The sequence below is a fragment of the Eucalyptus grandis genome, chromosome 1 (genome assembly GCF_016545825.1).
Source record: "Eucalyptus grandis isolate ANBG69807.140 chromosome 1, ASM1654582v1, whole genome shotgun sequence".
Lineage (NCBI taxonomy): Eukaryota > Viridiplantae > Streptophyta > Magnoliopsida > Myrtales > Myrtaceae > Eucalyptus > Eucalyptus grandis.
In genome coordinates, this window is record NC_052612.1 from 38555909 (window position 1) to 38576071 (window position 20163).

The window sequence follows — 20163 nt, forward strand, 5'->3', positions numbered from 1 at the left end:
CAGGTCAAGATTAGGTTCTTTATTAAAATTAAAATCGGCTAACACACGTCTTCAGGATAAGATTCTCTAAATTCCCTTAGGTCTGTGAAAATTTATTGGCTCTGGCTAATTACACTTGTACTCAACCATGATGAATGACATCTCTAGTGGCATGATATGCATAGAAATAATCCCTCATTAGACTTCAGGTTCTTCTGGATTGTTGTTTTCGCTTCATCGAGCCGTAGTTAATGTAGATGAATTCTTTAATTCCGTAACCGACCCAAGTAACTGACTTTCCCCATTTTCAATAGGTCATAGTGAGCTTTGATTATTATTCGTGATTTTAAATGAGTTCATACATGTTTAGATTTGTAGAAGCGTGGTCAAAATCGCTGAAACCTGACTTTCAAAATGAAAATCAAGATCTTGCTGCGATGATGCATGTTTATTCTGCGTGACACAAGAAACATTCACGGCGAGACGTGCCTCTTTCATTCTACTTAGATATATTTGTCATCCTTAGATCAATGTCTTGACTGTGATTTCATTAGGAATGTACTGTGATTTGTGGAGGGCACGTGGGCGAGCAAGCATAGACGAATCAAGATGATGGACGAAATCAAACCCAAGGCGTGTCGCCTTAGCTCAAACCCAAGGGTCACGAAAAAAGTGATATGGTCCCTTTAGGTCTACCTTGAGGTGAAGAAAACCAATTTTATTGGTATAGGTTCAAAATTTTCGCTACTCAATGGCAACAGAGTGGGAATTTTTCTCTTGGACCTAAACCTAATACAACGTAAACATGATTTTGAGTGTGTTGGACGTGGTATTTCCAATCAACTTTGGGTCTTGAGAGGCCCTTGAGCCTAAGATTGCTGTTTGGTATCACGATCTTAAGGGCCTTTCGTAAAAGTTGAGCTATGAAAATGCTCAAAAGTCAAGGCAAGCCTCCCATTGCCCCCAAAGAACAAATTCTGTCGATTAAGTTTTAATTTAGGCAACAAAATTCTAAATTTGTCGCCTTATAGTATGAATTGAGGCAATAAGCTAAAAAATTTGTTGTCTTTGGTTGATCTTAATGCGTGTGACTATCTTCACAATTTGTTGTCCCGAGTAACCTAAGGCCTGTGGCAAAAATTTCTATCGCCTTAAGGTGTTTTTTCTGTAGTGATTATAAATTTACCAGCTTGTTATGGGGTCATAAGTCGCAACTAGTCTTTTGCTATTTTGAGAGCAACCATTTTCGAGGATCAAAATGGACATGAGACTTTCGTCACAATCAATAAAGATGCGACACCATATAGTGCATGCATCAATATCAACACCGGCCCTTCGACTTCTATTCAATAACAGGTTTGCTCAACTAATGCTCCATGCTCATCTACTTGTCACCGTCGTCCTCTGCCTTCGACCCAAAGGGACTATGACATGCTCCTTGGCTAACCGAGCAGCATTCGAAAATGGGGGATTTGGCATGTAGTTAGGTCCACTTCGGTCCGCGAGGGCAACATCATTAACATCCCCAAAAGAGATGCATCACAATCCCTCTTTGTCCACGACTCCCACATGCAACCCATAATTCCTGCGGAATTTTTGCCCCTTTTTATGGGAATGTGGGGGCATATTTGTTTTGCCCTGAAAAAAAAGGGGAAAAAATATATCTCTCATTGAGTCCTCCATTTTTAATCGCATAATGAGTTCTCAGATTTTCAAATATCGCTCGACTCAAGCAATTGTTTGAATAGCTAAAAGTTAAGATACTTAATTGTTTGAGTGCCATACAATAGTTATACTAATCACGCGGTAATTTCTTTTGGAGATCGCAAATAGTGTTTTCATGGGTGAATGCTTTTTTCTTTTTTTGGGGGTCTGCTGAAGAAGTGGGTGCCGTTATGGGATGGGCAATCCATCATTTTTCATGCGAATTGCACCCGACGTCAATGGACTGGCCCCGTAATTGGAGTTGTAGATGAAGGTTTCAGATTTGCTTTTGAAATGAAAGAAAAGGAGGAGTCGCGAAGAACAAAGTCTCGGTACTTATGGGCCTGCACGATTGGTCCCTTAATTTGACGAGCTCCCTGTTAGCTTTGCAAGGGCCAGTCAAATTAATAATTGGTCCAGTTCTGGGCTGGTTTTGGGCTGATTCTTGGGCAAATAGAATCAAGTTGGTTCTCAATTCCTTAAAAAAAAAAAAAAAAAAAAAAACTTAAGGATTGGGTTCCGGTAGGACTTTTTTTTTCACCTTTCATTTTTGGGTTCGGACCTGTACATGAGAATCGAATTCAAGCCCATTGCAGGGAAATGGCTCTAAAATCATATTTTCTCTTTGAAATAACGACACCATTGAACTATTCATAAATATTCGATCTAGTCCATAAGATGTCTGTTTGTTTAACCTAATCCCTCGACTTTTCATGACAAAGTCAAAAGTTTTCATAATTACATGCTATCGCCCAAATCTTAGAATATTTTTTTTCTAAATTTTAATCCATTTTCTAGATTGACAAAGAGTATGGCTATCTTTCTATACTCTCATTAGAATTGTATCAAGTTGATGTTCCTGTTATTTTAATTTTGGTAATTTATAGATTTGACAAAATTTAATTAAGAAAATGCAAAACGCAAAAAATTAAAAATCTTATCTATCTAACAGGTTAGGAACAAGATGTTAGGAACAAGATTTAGATTAATATAGATACAAGAAATCTATAGTTCAATTAATATCATTATTAAATATTCTTATGAAAAGCTTATTTTAGGATTAAAAAGGAATATGAAAGTAATATAACTCCGACCGAGGTTATATTTTTACTATTTTAGAGACTATATGTTAAAATATACTTAAATGAAATTATAGTAATATTTATACACACCATAAAGGTAAAACTGTTGATTTAAGATATAATTGAAATGAACAAATATTCTAAAATCTGGGCAATAGTGTAATTATGAAATTTGTGAATAATACTAAATGACTTATTTGACTCTATGATGGAAAGTTGGGCAACTAGATTTTACTGGTCGACGGCCCAACTTCAAACCAAAAAATAAAAAAGAGTAAAAAAAAAAAAAAAGAAAGAAAAGAAAAATATAAATAGCTAATAAAAAAATTGAAAAAAAATGTTAAAATATCATTACAAATTATAGACGTTAATGTCGATCGTGCCACATAAGACGGCTGATATCCACGTCAGTAATTTCCAACCAAAATTACTCAGATGGACTCAGCTGGCAAAATAAAAAAAAATATTTACAACTTAATTGATAAAATTGAAAGGTTGATGATTGAATTGAGAAAAGTATAATAAATTTAGGATTTAGGAGTTTTTGGACAATTTTTCTAGTTGTACAATGTGATGCGTGAGTGATGATTTGTAGCTTCCTGACTAGATAAGCAAGTTGTGAGTCGAGAGCGTTTTTCTAGTGTCCTTTTACTCGATGAGGTGAGGAGAGAGGAGAGGAGGATTTGAAGGTTTTGATGTTCTTGCTTGTTGCTTGTTGTCTGTTAACACTACAATAGAAACAAATCAAAAAAAAAATTAAAATTAAAATGATTAACTCATCGATACTCTAGTTGATATGTTATCTTCATGGTCATTTGTAAAAAATTATGTAATATATACTATCATATATATATGGATGTGTTTTTTGATTTGTATAAATCTAGGTGCTCTTCGATCCCGCACTCATCTCCTTGACCATCCCATGGATCCAGGACTAGCCACAAGCCTCCGACAATCCTTCGATGATTTTTTTTTTTTTTTTTTTTTGTGAGGAAACCCCGAAAGCCGCAGCCGGCGGGAAGAACTGGGGGCTAACGCAAAGTTCGACCACCACACTCACGCCGGCGATTAAATCACCTGCGGACGCACTGGGGATTTGAACCCTCCCCTTCACGAGGGGAGAGGGCCCAAAGCCAGCAACGCCACCCAGGTGGGTGGTATCCTTCAATGATTTTGAGGAGAATTTTAGATTCTGATTTAAACAGTCTGCCGCGTGAGTATTACAATTTCTTTGGCGGTTTTGTTTCTTTTTTTGGGCTCTCATGTACTTTCTTTAATGTCTTCAGCCAATTCGAACGCCAGTACTCTGAAGCAACCGTAACTGCGGCTCGGAATAATCTGAACGAGGTCATTGATATGATCAGGATGCACGAAGTCTTAGTACTGAATACTCTGGAGGAAAAAAGGGTACTCACAGCTCGGAATAATCAGAAACCGTGCGGAGGATGCGCCGCCAAATGCTGGTAAAGGCCGGACCCACGCAGGACAACCAGAGCTTCTTCCACTTCCCGGGCTAGTTTATTTGCCACCAAAAAAATCCAGTTTCTGCAAACACCAATCAATTTTTTGTCACTGCACTTATTTCTTCACAAGTACACATCTTTCTCTTTTTCCCTAGTCGAAACTCAGAACCTTGGCGATGCAGCTGCTACGATCTTTTGTCCATTTACGTACTTTTTTCTGGCTATGACCGAGTTTGATGTGTCTCTCGCCCCTACCCCATTCCCCCCTTGTGCTAGTGCGCCACGGTATCCTATTCTTTTCGAAGAAAACAGAGGTTGGGACTCTTCTTATGCGATTTGCTGTTACACCAGAGCAACACTTTGAATTGCCCATTGAGATAAGTGATAAGATGAAGAGATTCCATACTAATCAATTCAAATCTAAAAGTGAGACTTATATAGGGCTGATCGTATATTCTACTCCAGCAAGTTATTCGTTCAAATAATAAATAAAGTTAAGATATCGTCTTAAAAAAACTACTTGATAAATTATTCAAAATTCGTATCTATTGACAAGGCCATCCATAGAGTTTTAGTAACATCAAAGGGACATTTCGCCATCTTCCTGTGGGATCGGAAGTTGACAATGGAGACTTCCGTCGCAATCAACAAACATGTAACACCATCGCATGCATCAATATCAACAACCGGCCCCGTCGGCCTCTATTAAATAACCGGCTGCACACCTAATGCTCTTTGCTCATTTACTCGCCACCATCATCCTCTCCCTTTGTGCACGAGAGGGATGATGACATGCTCCTTGGCTAACCCAACAGATGTAGTTCTTGCTGGGGCAAGATCTAAATCCAGGGCTTTCTTAACAAGGATTACGCGGTTGAGAAAACGGCATCATCCCATAGTTCTATTTTGCCTAGCTCACTCTGTGTATATATTAGTGTTTGGGATTGGACCTGCGGCACCACTAATTGACTGACCAACATCAGCGTCTTTTACTAACTTCATATTGGAATAGCATGTGAATTATCCTATCACGTCATAGTTGATAGGCATTTGGCGAGACCGTACGAAATTGTGCGGTGGCATTTTAAGCTCGAAGTCAACCATGTGCGTGGAGCTGTCGACTCAGACGTAGAGGAAACTCGCATGTTATTGTCACCGAAAAGGTTGCTGATTGTAGAGGAAACTCGCATGCTATTGACACCGAAAAGGTTGCTGATTTCTAGGTTAGTGTTATCTTGAGAAATGAAAATGCATAAGGTCAAATCAGACATCATGTTTTCAGTCAGTAGGTTGTGCTGCAAAAGTGCAATATGGTCTGACATGGCCTCATGTTATTCACCTTTTCGCTAAAGAACCAGTTCAATATGGTCAAGAGTCGGTAAGTAATGGGTTTAATATTCCATGGGCGGTTGAAAATGAGACCTTCAAAGTGTTTTCGTTATATCTACCACCCAACTAACACCAATGTTATAAATACTGAAGTGAAACTATTAATTATGCTAAACCAAATTGTACCTGCTTCAGTTTATACTGGTTCAAGTGGTACTGAACCATCATCTTGTAAGCCAAGCTTGATTCTTCCATTGATTCTACTGACTTCTGTTCTCACTCTGCAGATAGTTGCTTTTGGGTTTACATTTTGTGCTTAGAGATGGATATTGCCTCGACCAATATCAATAGCAGATGGAGAATTTGCACTGTAGCTAGCTTTCTTGGAGTGGTCTTGTTAGTTTTTCTCCTCGAGCAGCGCCGCGACTCCGTAGATCTCTTGAGCCCACAAAGCTTGGAAGCGTTGGTCACATCCTCCATAGACCTCTTTCCATCATTTACCAATCAATCATCCGGTTCACCCCGCTTCGAGGAAAGCAGAGAGCTGGAACAGGAGGAGCAAAAAGGATGCGACATATTTGATGGAAAATGGATTTATGATCCAAAAGCGAGCCCTCTTTATAGTGGAGCTCAGTGCCCCTTTCTAAGCAACCAGGTGAGTTGCCAAAGGAACGGTAGACCAGACTCCCAGTACGAGAGATGGAGTTGGGAAGCGAACCGATGTGCTATTCCTAGGTAAGCCGAGACATCTTTTAAGTTCATTTGCACGATATAATATTCTAGCACATGTAGCAGAATAGTTTGAATTCGGCTGGTACAAGTGATGGATTTAACCAATGATGGTGCACTTTTCATGTCGACTACCATACAAGACTGAACTTTTGAATTTTGACTAGGAGAGTATATTAGCATATTTTGTGCCATGACCTCTCAGTGAAAGAGTAGAGATGTTCTTTTTTCAGGTTCAACGGAACAGACATGTTAGAGAGTCTAAGAGGGAAGAGAGTGATCATAGTTGGGGACTCACTTAACAGGAACCAGTGGGAATCACTTGCTTGTCTTCTTTACTCATCCATTGCCCCGTCCGATGCCCATGTTGACGTCGAAGGTGGCATGTATAAAGTCTTTCATGCGAAGGTCAGTGAAACAGTTCATCTACACTCACCGTGAATATCTCGCAAATCGTTCTCCTCCATCAGTGTTTTGAGTTTTTGAGAATTATTGTGCGGTTGTCAGTGACGCAAAACGATGGGTAATGTTGCAGAATTACAATTGCTCCGTTGAATTCTACTGGAGCCCGTTTCTAGTTCAACTAGACGTGGACCATGCAAATGGTACCAGCGTTCTCAATCTTGACCGGATCTGCGCCTCAGCCAAGAAATGGAAAGGAGCCAATATCATGATCTTCAACACCGGTCATTGGTGGAAGCATCAGGGGAAATTCAACACGTACGATTCAAACTCCACTTTGTTTTCAGTTTTATATAACGAAGGTAATGGGTTCAATGCACAAGTAGAATCACTTCATATTATAAGGCCTTTAAAAAAGACTTTGAACAATATGTTAATACCAACGGTCATCCTGACGACTTGACTAATCACAGCTAACTGCCTATTGTTACTTAAGAGCTTGGACATGAGCCTGAATTCCTATTCCGCAGTTGGAACTTTGTCCAGTACAGGCAGGAGCTATATCAGAACATGGAGACGGAGATAGCATTGGAGATAGCAATGAAGACTTGGGCGGCTTGGATCGATAAGAATGTCAACGTGACAGAAACAAAAGTCTATTTTCGGAGTATATCGCCAGAACACAAAGGGAAGCAATGGTGTCACAACGAAACCCAGCCTATCATGGATAATTCGGACCGAAAAACATTTCTACACACCATAAAAGAAATCACAGAGAGAACCATCGAGAGAACGAGATTTCCAGTAACTTATCTGAACATCACAAAGCTGTCAGAGTATAGGAGAGATGCTCATCCGACAGTGTACACAAGCAGGGGAGGAAAGTTATTGACAGCAGAAGAGAAAAGACATCCGGAAGTTCATGCCGATTGCAGCCATTGGTGTCTCCCTGGGCTGCCTGATACATGGAACCGGCTTCTGTATGCGTCCTTGGTTTTAGACGGCACCAGAGGCAACTCTAGTTCTTCACATTTGGCAGTATGAGTAATTTGGATAAATCGTTCTATTTCCTTTTTTCCATTTGATTTTGTTCAAAGAACAGTAGAGGCATTAGGAAGAGGAACTAGAAGACGTGTTTCAATTGACATTGCTAGAAAAAAGAGATTTGAGGTATGTTAAATCTCTGTGCCCAGCAAAATTACAGAGTTTACTCTAGCTTCCTTATTGGCCCATTATAGATTATATAGCTACCAGAACGAGCTGTGATTTAGACACCTGACTTCGTTGCCTTGCAAACACTCTTCGATTTGTTGCAGATGCTTCCAATGTATTTTGCATAGGAAGTAAAACGAATACTCTTGCACGCACCATCTTCATTACAAGATAATATCAAACTAATAGGAACACAGGTTTACCCACCACGAGAAGTACATGGACTTCTCCTCCATAGAAGAACATTCTATCTTCATATGCGCAGCTCAGACGCGACCCCACCAATAACACACTCTACAAGAAAAGCGTCTTCGACTTAAATTCTCAGGGCTACCACTCTAGGAGAGACAAAAGGAAAATAAAACGTACATAAATGAAGCAAATCTGAAGAGAGGATGAATGGGATCAGTTGGGTCATCTCCATATTGCTCATATGCATAAACAAAGCCTTGCCCGGCATGATAGAGATTAACACAATAACAAGTTGATTATCCTCTTTATGACACACGTAGAGTACTTTAAATTTCGTAGCAGGAGAAGATTTATCCTGCCAATATAGACATCAGAGATTTTTAGATCGCCTTCAACAAGAATGGAGGCTGCAGAACCTATAGATATCTAATATGTACAGGGTTATTAACATGCTTAGAGCAGCTCCCACTCAGGTTCAGAATAATCATGAGCTTGTGTTTTCTCCTCCCCCTCTAAGTTGAGAGTTGGCCTGGACCTTCTTCTGCAATCTTTTCTGGGTTCTGCGTCACCTCCATGACATAGAGCAAGTTGCTCATACTCGAGTATCCTTGATGACTTCTTTTTTGAAGAAAAGGCATCTCGAACTTTTTTCTGATGGAAATGTCCATTAAGGGAGATTCGAGCACTAAGGGAATTAAGTCATACAAGATTACACACGGATGGAGAGAATACCTTATAAGATCGGTGTTTGCCTTCCCTCTTAGCAACAAATTGAATTTCATCATTATTCACGACAATGCAAGATTCCTCAAGTTTTGCCTCATTGATTTGATTGAAGGTTGAAGCATCTTGTTCAGTGTCAAAATCGCCCTTGCTCGTATTCATATTTGAGCCATTCAAACATCCTACAATATTCGGTTGCTGTTATTCTTTTGCCTCAAAACACAGTTAAGCACCATTTAAAGTAGTCACGCAGAGCAAATGATCATCAGGACTGCTCTAATTTTGAGCAGGTAAATCTAGATTAAGGCAATTTGTGTACTGTAGTTCCAAATCATCTACTCTTAAGGAAAAGAATGCTGCTGCATGAACACAGTTGGCAGTGACATATACACCCGCACACACGCACACAAACACATGCACATGTGTGCACAAGCATGCTCACATTCTCTCAGCATCTCTGGACTTTCTATTGGGACTTGATGACCCCACACGTGTGTGTACACGTGTGTTTTATGTGTTGAGTGCACACATACACACTCATGCTACCAGTCTTGTTTCTTGTGTAAATAACTTTTCTTCTTATCGTCTTTCTTGCCCATTCGAGATCAATTTACAAGGAAAATCATCAGGCCAAAACATGTGTGACTTCGTTACAACAACATAATGGCTAGAGCTTCCAATATTAGTCATGGGAGAAGGAACAAGAGACCAGCAATCCTCAAAGAACAATGTGAAAAGCCATTAAATGAGCTTAAAAGACCAAAACGAAAAAAGGGTCCATCTGGTTTAGTGGAAATGCTTAGACTGGTTTCTTTAGAACCCAGTCAGCATAACGAACTATGGGTTGACACTAATCATGGCATCTGTCTCCAAGAAATCCGTGCCAATCATTAACATAGGTAATGCAGAAGTCCTGAATGCAACTACACTCATTAACTAGTACCTGGAACAGGGAACACGTATCTGCTGCAGATATTTTCACTCATGGTATAAGACTCCACAGAATCCGCCTCGGTATCTGAGAAGTTGACTGAAGCATAATTACACCAGTGGAGGGAGGTAAGTCCAATGTGTTATACTGATAATTGGTTTGATTGAAGTGGAAAAGAAAAGAAAAATTACCATATGACTCGACCAATGGAACACCAGAAGACGAGGGAGTTTTAGTCTCTCTTTCACGGGTTGCCACAGATTGATCTGATAGGAGTTTGTTTAATTGAGGGTCATTACCTGAAAATTCTGGTGCACACCTACTTCTTTCAGTATCATCGATATGACTTTCCACGGTGTCACCACTGTTAATTTCAACAGAAGTGGAATCCACAATTGTGGTTTGATCATGGGCTGATTCATCATTTTCGGTCAAGAAACCTAAAAACTCTGGCTCACCCGGAGCAATAACCGTTGAAGTCTCAGCAGATGGCATACGACTGACACCAGAGTTCTCATTGACAGTGACAGCCGAATCAGGCACAGATTTATTATCAGTACTTCCTGAATGCAGGTCAAGAGAACCCTTTTGCAGGGCAGGAACCTGAAAAGGCATCTGGCAAGTATTATCTGCACAAGAAGTTCCCCGAAAACATGGTGCATGTAGGACATCTTTCTTCACATCACCGAGTAATTTTGAATCCTCACTCAGTTGATGGATAACCTTTGCTGGTTCTCTTTTCCGACATACTTTTGCCTTCTTAGACACCTGGACATCATTGCATTTTACTACAGAAAATTCAGGGGCTGTCACTTTGTCAGGGTCAACAGATGACGGAGGAAGCACATCTTCCACAACTTCCGAGTAGAACTTCTTAACACTAGCACCAACAGTCTGGACTTGATTCTCAACAAATTTAACCGTGTCCTGTCCACAGAAAATATCAACCGGATATAGAACAGCAAATGAAGTTCATTTACAGATTCTGGATCAGAGAGTGAAACTAAAACAGTTCATTCAACCATTGAAGAGACAGACAGATATCAGGCACACCTATAAACGTAACAACAAGAACAGCTAAAAATGGTCTCAGAATGTCAATCACAGTGATAGATATCTGAATTAGTTATGAGAGATTGCAGAAGTGGATCCAGTAACCACCCTCCTCTTTACAGTCCCTCAACAGATCATGATGGTCATAGCTAGGTCAATACATAAACAAGCACACGTTTGCTCAAAAATTAATATGTACCTGGTACATGATTTCTTCCACCTCCAAGCACATAGCTTCAAACTTCTGGTATATGTTTCCAACCCATGTTATGCCTTTTACATCCATTGTTTTATTGCAAGAGATTTGGCCTGAGGTTCAGATAGGTACTTCACCCAGTCTCCTCTAAGTTGAGGCAGTTATAATTCATTCAGCATCTGCTCTGAATGAAATTTGTCGACATAAGAGAAAATTCAGAAATGCTCAAATGAAAAGTCAAATGAAACATATACCCAATTTGATAACCACAACTGCTTAACTGAAAAGTCAAATGCAACATTGACCCAATTTGATAACCATAACATCCAAATTAAGGGCCTAAAGGCATCAAAGAGTGCAACAGAGGGCTGATGCCATGAAGATATACGCATATTGAGAGAAAGTAATCATGAACATGAGCAATGTACCAAACTAGCAACCAGCAACTAGCAACCAATCACCACATGTTTGACGAACCAATCATCCAAAAAGAACAGCTTAAACAGAAAATGTCATAGTCTCATCCAAAGTTTAACAATATGAAATCAGAAACCTGTAACCAAGCACGTGGATACTACATGGATACTACATGAAGTTATGAATATTAATATTCACTGCTCAACATATAATGAATGGCACTATCTTAGATTGTCACCCCTAAGATGCTTGATAGTCCATGAAAACCCAGTATTCTTTGCAGACTCATGTTAACCACAGCTGCAATTTGATTTTTGCACATCCTCCACTTCTACTGACAATAATCAGGGTTAAGCATTTTCACTAAAACAACCTCAACTATATATGAAGGATCAATTTTATCAGAAAACATTGTTCCGGAAACTGCAAAAAGCCATCCTATCAAGCAGATATTTAAGCAAATTAGATGATCCATCAAGTCGTGGACTACCCATAAGATAAAAGAAATAATGCAGGCTAGAAGGCCTTCTTCTTATTTTAAATTCTGTATAAGAATTTAGCATAGTGAACAAAGAGGATCTGAGAATCCCATTCTCATCATCCATTTAAATTTGCGATTAATAAGCATATCATGAAGGCATATCTCTAGATGGCTTAATGCTTCAGGAGTTCCATGTCAAAGATGTAACTTACGTGGATCAACCTAAATTTGAAAGCTGTAATTCTTCAATTTCAACTAAGTTGTTGTTTCAACGATAGCATCTAGATATGCATATGAAACTCACATCCTTTGAAGGAAAATATGGGTCAAAGCTTCGGATGAGAAATTAATGTGCAAGCCCTATAGCTGCTTCTAACAAATCAAACAAGAATTTGTTGTTACAGCATACATAGGAGTTTCTGAACAATCCAAGCTGTTGTGTGTTCGCATAATTCTCAAATTACATTAAATGGCGCGCCAGATGAGCAAAGTGTCGCGAAAATAAAAGGGGCTGCCAGAATAGTTAGCCATGAAAATACACACCATATTCATCTACCCTTTCTTGCTATACACTCAAAACTTCAGCAGTCCAAAGCTAGTACAGCTCCTCCGTAATCATTAACAAATCGCGATAAGCGTTTTTAGAGAATAAACGAAAATTCAAGAAAGGAGAGGTGTCAAAACAACTGCTCCGTGAAGTATATCAAAATCAGTTGTTCTCAACAATCGGGTACTTCGGAAAAGGAACTATCACATGTCATATTGGAAAAAAAAAAAAAAAATACTCCCAGAAACCTCCATCCCAGAAACCTCCATACCCGAACCAAAAACAATCAATTTCTCCGGGGGCATCAGAACCAAGTCTCGCATAACATCACCAAGCTAAGCGACAGACCTATCAGTAAAATTCAATCCATCAACCAGCTCCAAATAAAGCAAAAAAGCGAAGTTTTCTCGAAGCGGGTAAGTCCCTGCACAACAGGTTCTTCCACCGCTAGACTTCAATTCAATCATCAGAACAAAGTCCTCAACACGATCATCCACACGCGACGACAGATGAGAAAAGAGGAAGGAAACATGCATATGCCCAGCGAGCCGCGATGGAAATCGAATCACCCAAGATTGAAAGACTTACGTGCTGCGCGAGACAAAGAAAACCCAGACGCGAGAAGCCCCAGAAATTTGGTATTTCGCTGCAAAAACCCAGCTTTGAGTTTTTGCTTTTATAGCACACGAAAGCATTCAACCAAAGCCCGACCCCAAGGGAAAACGCCGAGCGGAAGAGGGACGCAGGGAGGCGTGCGGACACAGTTCCTTAGGTTTATTTGGGGGGCTTCTAACTGACACGTGGCATCATCGTGATACGAAACATTGGTCAGGATCCGTGATTAGGCTTTGATCTCCTTTTCTTACTTTTCTTAATTGAGCTTTTTCGTATGGCTCTATCTTAATGCGATTTCCTTAACAAATGCCCAAAATCATAAGTTAAAAAACGTATGACTTTTCTCGGTATCTTTAGTGTCCTCATTAACAAAATCCTTCTTAAGATTGTAAAACAAAAATTAAAGGCAATTGATTCTCGGAAGGTTATTTCGACCTAGAACTAAGAAATAATTTTTTTTTTTTAAAAAAAAAAAAACCAAACCGGTGGATTCGGAAACCGCCCAAAGCTTCACAAGATTGTTTTTCCAGTATTGCCATTTGCAAAAGCCGAAGGCAAACTAGAGCCAATACAGAGAGGACACCTGCAAAATAAATGGCAACGATAACAATCATTTAAATATATCGGGTATAGCGATAGTAGCATAATAATCTGTAACGGTGTTTGTGCAGATTATAACATTTAAAAGAAAAATCATTAAAAACTTATATGTTGATGTTTAAATTTTTTACATAGGCGTCGGTTGATGTAATCTATTACCAAGTGAATTGAATGCATCGAGTTCTAATCCATTTAGTTCAATAAACCAAATTCAAAAATAAGAAACTCGCTAATTCAAGCATGAACTCAACTCGAAATCTGATGAGTTAATCTTGGATAACACAAAGTTAAGATCGAGTTACATATCTGAGATAGGTCAAGTCAATTTCGCACCCACTTAATAAGTCTTTGAGTTCATATATATGTAGTACAACAACTTGCTTCTTTGTATTCAAATCGATTAAGTATGATATACGCATATGGTTGAGGTGACTCGCTATTGACTCAGATGAATTGTTTTGCACCCATCATAAATTTAGGTATGATAAGCTTATAAATTCAATCATACACTAAACTTGATCTCTGGAGCCCATGCAAGTTCATTCATCAAGCAACCAAAGTACACTTTTGCTCTCAAGTTTATTTAAAGCATACTTTTTGCGATTCTTGTAAAAGTCTAACAACAACTACCTTATAATTAAGTATGTTCGTGTAAGAATTGTCCAATAAAATAGTTATATTTTACTCGATCCTTAAAAGCAAATCGCTTTTCTGTTCCGTTAGACAAGTACACCAACTTTCATTCAAACTTGACACATTTGTTTATCGAATCGTAAATACTAAAAGCCATTTATCTACAACTCTAGCTTCATTTGCTTTAGTTTCCCCCTACTTGCACAAGCTAAAAACCTTTTATAAGCACAGGAACAAAATTGATCTCCCCAAATTAGCGATGTAAACGTAAAGTCTATATTAAGACATCTTAGATGGTATGGTATTACCATTATGCACGTACTATACTTGATGTTTCTAAGAAATGTCATGACTAATTTAATTGAAGAAGGGTCGCGGTGCTATTGATGGCAACAATTTCCCCGTGGCCTCAGTGCCTTGGACACGTCGGGGAGATCAATGAATTGAGATTGAAGACAAGACATTTTCTGTCGAAGCAGCGACGGAGTAAGTATACCAAATCCCTCAAGGTCAACGTCAAATCGAGTGCTCCTATAAAATGGCCAGAACGGCAGAACGGCCGATCGCGATAGGCACAGGGCAATAAGAAAGTGGCATTGACAAAGGAGGACCGGTGTAGCGTTTCGAATTGCTTCAAGGTGACGATCAAATAAGCCGGTCAAACAATAATAATAATAATAATAATAATAATAATAATAATAATAATAATAAGAAAAGGAGAAGATTGTCTTCCAAAGTCAGAGAAGAGATATTCCTTTCTAAAAGAGAATATGTAATACAGCGGCAGGAATAGATATGGTGGATGCACCGTACGTCAAGTAAGACGCCCTTTGCTTGGATCAAGCTAACATGGCGAACAAATAACTTGCGCCAGCTTCTCAAGTCCGTTGTGCATATGGAGATGGTAGAGGCATGAAGGAGGCTTCATATGTGGGTGGCTTTCTATGTGCTTTTGATAAGAAAAATGGGAAGGTGACATGCATAACCAGAATGCTTCCGCTTTAAGATTGAAAGATGCATAAAAACAGACAAAACCAGAGAGAGAGAGAGAGAGAGAGAGAGCTCCGGCGATGAAAGCACTTCTGAGAACCTTTACTATTTTTGCCAAATGAATGAAATTGCAGCACGCTCAACATAAACTTGAAGATTCCAAACCTTCTCGTTGGTCAAATTATATGAAGAAAAAGGAATGAGATGTCTGGTTGATTCAGTGTACAACACCCTGGAACACGGTAATCCCGTGCACTGGGACACCCCTATACAATGCCATCTCAAGTTGTTTTTACCCTGCTGTTTGAAAATCTCCAAAATCATCATCTGGCACTTCTTGCGCACTCTGGTCATCATTAGAATTTGATTGCCCTAACTCTTCTTTATTTGAGCTGAGAGCCTTATGTTCGGGAAGTTGCCGAGAAGATGAATGTGGAGGCACGTCTTCTGTAGACTCACAACCAGAAGTAACAGGTGAAAGGGGTGCCGGGGGAGGTGGCGGTGGTTTGAGACATACCACGGGCTCTTCCTTATTGGCCTTCTCCAAAGACAAAGAGTTCAGACTTTGCTCCAAATGTTTCGACTTGAGACTACTGCTGCTTTTCTGTCAAGATTAGAGGGCAAATGCTATCAGCTGATGAATGAGCAAAGATCAATTCAGTTTAATTTTTGGATCAATGGATAGGTGCTAGATATCCTACGTTCTTTAATTGGAGTTTAAGAGTCTCCCCTTCTTTCAAACTGAAATCACCCGAAGACTTGTGCTGGTATTGCTGTTCCATCTCTTCTGCAGTTTTCTTTTTGTCCAAATATCTTGATGAATAAGCATAAACATATTTGTAAGATTCGGCCAATAAAATTAATCATTTTAGACAAAACATTCTTCCAAATCTTACAGAAAAGACAACATATGATATTAAGGACTTGAAATTCAGATTTTGTAAAGACAGTTGAGATCTGGGAAGTACTTCATGTGGTCATGCAAGGCTGCTTGGAAATCATAAGCCTCTGTTCTTTCTCGAAAGCCAATGCCAATGAAAGCATGCCGCATACGACCACCTGCATAGCTTTAAGCTGATCAGCATCATAGTTTGTCTAAGGGGCGAAAGGTTGTGAACAGACGCTCCTTCAATCTGATTGCAATGTCTATAAAAGACCAGCCCTTGTTTTGCCTCAGAGTTGCTCATAAAGTAACTTGGAGCTTATGTATTGTCACTAGCAGTAAGAAACCTTTGCACTCTTTAGAACAATAAATAATGCACTATGCTTATCAACAAATGGCAAACTTACCGATATTTTCTTCTATACGAAGAACAAAATATCTGCAAAGCAAGAACGTTCAAATAAATCCCATGAAACATTGACATTGAAGAGAAAAAGAACCTTAATGAAAAATCAGCAAACCAATCAGATTTCACATTATCTGTTCTGCAGCATGTCTTGTAACAATCCATTAATATTCATGTCCAAGTATAGTCAATAGCAAAAAGGGTGTTCAACCTGCTGCTGTCAATTACAGCTTCCACTGGATGCGGCTCTCCATTTCTCAAGAATGCCCGAGCATATAAGTCACCTATTATAAATAGACAACCCAAAGTTAGAAGAAAACCAATATAAGACATGAAGGGACACATCTAATAGCAGCTCAACATTTATGCTAACCAGTAATCTTGTCTTCGAGTTTGATAATGCATTCTTCACCCTTGCTGATTACTTTCAATGCTCCCTCCCAAGCCCACTTGTTCACATCCCATTCATCAGCCCTAGATGAATTTCAGCAGCATGCTTAATCATTTTGGATGTGTTGGAAGACATAAAGCAAACGACAATGCCAACAAGTCTAACAACACCAACCATCTTCTACAGGAATAGTTATCAAACTTATATTGCAAAAAACAACTCAAAACCTAATGTCATGAACTATCAATAGTTGTCATCCATTCATGCATATGAGATGAGTGGCAGCAACATGTTCTTGTTTCTGGAAATATCTGAAAAATCACACCATATTGTTTCTGCATTGAACAAGTCCTGATTTCACTTTTCTGCCTAAGACACGTTGCAGCAACCATTGTGCTTTTGCAACCAAATATGGTCAGTTTACCATAGTTAAAAAAACTCATGATGTTATCAATTAGAAGTCCACAAAGCATTCGCTCCTATCCTTCCATGATTCATATCTAATACAAATTTTGATGGCTGCCGTAAACTTTAACACTAAGTTGGTAGGGATTCTGCATCTGCCATCTTCGAGATAGCTGCAACTTGCAGAGATAGGTTTTGATAGATTTTTCATTGCTTCACCGGTGCAACTGACAAGTTGACTAGAGTAGTCCTGATTATGATTCCAACAATTAACCCTTTTGTCAGTTCAGATCACATAATATTCTGGTCGCAACTGCAGGCTTACTATCAACTTTTCCCTGTGCTGCAAAATAAAAACTGCAGCAGTATTTTTTCCTCAATCGGTCAAGTTTAAGCACCTGTAAGAAGCTGCACTTTTCCTTGGCGGTATCTGCAAAAATTGCACACAAATTTAGCACTGCATACATGAAGAATAGCCCCTTTACAGAATCAACAACTCCAAAATAATTACAAGCACAAAAATCATTAAAAAAAAAATAAAAATGCTCTGCTATCATCTGAAACTACAATCCCAGTGAATTTCATTCTTTAGAAAGTGTTCCTGTATTTGGCCATTGTGTTAACCACAGTTTCTGTCTTCCCCAATAAAATCAATTCTCCATTCAATAAAGCCCCATAATTCTGCCCAACATCCAGTGAAATCTTCCATACACAAGATTGCGCAAAAAAATAAAGTCACAGTTAAAGAAAAAAAAAAAAAAAAAAAAAAAGGCCCCCTTCTCGTGTTTTAAGTTGATCTGAGGTTGATTGACATGGAATTAACCTTTGCCTGTAAAGGGAAATTTGCAATTATTACAATTTTCGAAGTGCGGTTCTCATACAACATCGCCGCGGTTATCTGCTAATTTAAATGTTCGCAACACTGATTCAATCATGAACAAAACAATAATAAATATCGCGAATGGCGAAATCATCGATAACATCTCCATACTGATCTTCTAAGTTCTAAGCGCATAGTGCTCCAATTCACACCGGGATCAACTCAAGCACGGGCGAGAATTCACAAAGTCAGAGCAAAAAAACACGAGAGTTCGAAAATCGGCGCGCAACCCAGCAACCAATTTACACAATTTGATAGATTAAACGGGGAAAGGAATGCCCTTTCTTCCGATGATCAGCGCGTACCAGATAGACGTAACACTCGGAGACTTGGAACAGGACCAGCTCGATCGGTTCTGCCTCGTCGGCGTCCTCGGGGCTCTGCTGATCCTTCGATCTCGACTCCTCCTTTTCCATGGAGAGCGAGATTGATGATGCTCGGATCGGAAGACGAAGTGCGGAAGGTTAACTTCCAGTTGCAGCCGATTTCCAGAAGAAACGCGCAAATGCTCAAGAATTTGGTTGGCGATTGGTGAGCAGCTCTAGTATTATTTTCTTTTTAGGGGTTTCTGTTTTTTGGTTGAAGATCGTGGGATAAACAATTGTTTTTTTTTTTTTCCTTTTTTGGGAAAATTAAAATTGCAGAAGGCAAAGTCCTAAATATTTTAAAAGCTACAGTAATATTACACGGCTGACGAAGCAAGCCTTTGATATAATATGAATGATGAATGATGGATTAAGCCTCTAATCTGTGGTTTGTCTCGAGATAAAAGTGCAAATCATGTATGAGTCCGAAGCATGGGTAAGTCTCTCACACTAGTAATTTAATTTTCATGTTTTGTAGTTGATTTTAAAATCTACCATTAAGAAATCTAAAGTTATAATCCTGATTTTTTTGGGATTAATCAAAAGTAAAAAGTGTGTGTGTGTGTGTGTGTTTTTTTTTTTGTTAAAATTTAAAACGCTATACTAAGTTTGAGAATTCATGAACGTTTAATATGTTAATTTACATGTTGACGGGAAATTTTCAAGTATAAGAAGTTATAGGCAATATAACACCAATAAACACAAGCCACTTGTGTTCTCTGGGGGATGTACGCATTGACTTATTGGAGGAGATGAAAGATAAGCCAGAGTTGGCGGAAAAGGAGAGGGCGCTCTACATGCAATGGGTAGACAATTTTGTGCATTATGGAGACCACGCTTTACTTAAATTCACGACACACTTAGGCCGGAGATATCTCGTATAACTCTTGCATCGATCAATGGATTAGTTTTGATTCATCAAAAAGGTTAAATTGTTCGAATTAGATTTTGTGCCCGTGTGTCGTGAAGATTTTGAAACTAATTGTGACCCTAGTTGCCTGCCATATCTATTAGAGCATGAGATACTTATAAATATTGATGTAGGGTGTTTTTTGTTTTTGGTCTAAAATAGTACTCCTTTGATGCTTCCATCCTCAATGGTTTGTGCATCATCCAAGAAAGTACATTAGCCATCAAAATGAACAAATAAGGAGATATTGGATCCCCTTATCCAATATCTCGCTTAGGTGAGAAATACTCTGTTGGCTCTCCATTGACTTTCACACTAAAAGAGATTGTCGATACACATTGCATGATTAAGTCAACCCATTGATCGCAAAATCCAATCTTTAGCATGCTCATTTGAAGGAAATCCCACCACCTTGTCATGGGTTTTATGCATGTCTAGTTTCAAAATAACCTAGAATTTCTTCTATCTCTTCTTTATCCTCATCTAATGCAATATTTCCTAAATAATAAGAATATTGTCTTGTATTTGTCGGCCTTTGACAAATGCACTTTTTTCGGTGGCAATAATCTCTGGAAACCAAGATTTCGATCTATTGGCCAGCGCCTTTGTAATGATTTTGTAGCTAAAATTATATAAGCTAATTGG

General features: G+C 38.9%; 3 protein-coding genes across 6 annotated transcripts; 1 reads left to right on the forward strand and 2 right to left on the reverse strand.

Moving 5' to 3' along the window:
- Positions 1–5472: 5472 nt before the first annotated feature.
- LOC104441209 (protein trichome birefringence-like 36) lies at positions 5473–7886 on the forward strand. Of its 2 annotated transcripts, none has more exons than XM_039313435.1 (5): positions 5473–5606; positions 5845–6292; positions 6520–6694; positions 6822–7006; positions 7219–7886. In XM_039313435.1, exons 2-5 carry the CDS (start codon positions 5880–5882, stop codon positions 7730–7732), a joined length of 1287 nt encoding a protein of 428 aa, XP_039169369.1. In that variant the 5' UTR covers positions 5473–5606; positions 5845–5879; the 3' UTR covers positions 7733–7886. The 2 variants fall into 2 exon arrangements, with proteins under 2 accessions (XP_039169369.1, XP_010052546.2); XM_010054244.3 differs by lacking the exon at positions 5473–5606 and adding an exon at positions 5716–5770.
- Positions 7887–8291: 405 nt separating this feature from the next.
- On the reverse strand, positions 8292–13202 carry LOC104441219. Of its 3 annotated transcripts, none has more exons than XM_010054261.3 (6): positions 13029–13202; positions 10999–11174; positions 9938–10673; positions 9759–9845; positions 8825–8997; positions 8292–8743 (listed from the first exon to the last, which is right to left on the reverse strand). In XM_010054261.3, the coding sequence occupies exons 2-6, from the start codon at positions 11083–11085 to the stop codon at positions 8546–8548; spliced, it is 1281 nt and encodes a 426-aa protein (XP_010052563.2). In that variant the 5' UTR covers positions 11086–11174; positions 13029–13202; the 3' UTR covers positions 8292–8545. The 3 variants fall into 3 exon arrangements, with proteins under 3 accessions (XP_010052563.2, XP_010052570.2, XP_010052554.2); XM_010054268.3 differs by having other exon boundaries at positions 9759–9833; positions 10999–11179; positions 13029–13189; XM_010054252.3 differs by having other exon boundaries at positions 10999–11179; positions 13029–13187.
- Positions 13203–15355: 2153 nt separating this feature from the next.
- LOC104441238 (uncharacterized protein At1g03900) lies at positions 15356–18824 on the reverse strand. The gene is made up of 8 exons (XM_010054280.3): positions 18549–18824; positions 17762–17793; positions 16941–17041; positions 16779–16851; positions 16569–16600; positions 16247–16337; positions 15980–16091; positions 15356–15882 (listed from the first exon to the last, which is right to left on the reverse strand). Exons 1-8 carry the CDS (start codon positions 18657–18659, stop codon positions 15571–15573), a joined length of 864 nt encoding a protein of 287 aa, XP_010052582.2. The 5' UTR covers positions 18660–18824; the 3' UTR covers positions 15356–15570.
- Positions 18825–20163: the final 1339 nt, after the last annotated feature.

Bases quoted from the DNA above. Each gene is read 5' to 3' on its own strand.
- LOC104441219 (XM_010054261.3), bottom strand. From the start codon at position 11,085: ATGGATGTAAAAGGCATAACATGGGTTGGAAACATATACCAGAAGTTT. The intron at 9,846-9,937 runs GTAATTTTTCTT...ATTATGCTTCAG, and splicing joins TCCATTGGTCGAGTCATATG to TCAACTTCTCAGATACCGAG. The intron at 8,998-9,758 runs GTACTAGTTAAT...CGAATATTGTAG, and splicing joins ATACGTGTTCCCTGTTCCAG to GATGTTTGAATGGCTCAAAT.
- LOC104441238 (XM_010054280.3), bottom strand. From the start codon at position 18,659: ATGGAAAAGGAGGAGTCGAGATCGAAGGATCAGCAGAGCCCCGAGGAC. The intron at 17,042-17,761 runs GTGCTTAAACTT...AAATTCATCTAG, and splicing joins AAAAGTGCAGCTTCTTACAG to GGCTGATGAATGGGATGTGA. The intron at 16,338-16,568 runs GTAAGTTTGCCA...AAAGCTATGCAG, and splicing joins TCGTATAGAAGAAAATATCG to GTGGTCGTATGCGGCATGCT.
- LOC104441209 (XM_010054244.3), top strand. From the start codon at position 5,725: ATGCTAAACCAAATTGTACCTGCTTCAGTTTATACTGGTTCAAGTG. The intron at 5,771-5,844 runs GTACTGAACCAT...CTCACTCTGCAG, and splicing joins AGTTTATACTGGTTCAAGTG to ATAGTTGCTTTTGGGTTTAC. The intron at 7,007-7,218 runs GTACGATTCAAA...CCTATTCCGCAG, and splicing joins CATCAGGGGAAATTCAACAC to TTGGAACTTTGTCCAGTACA.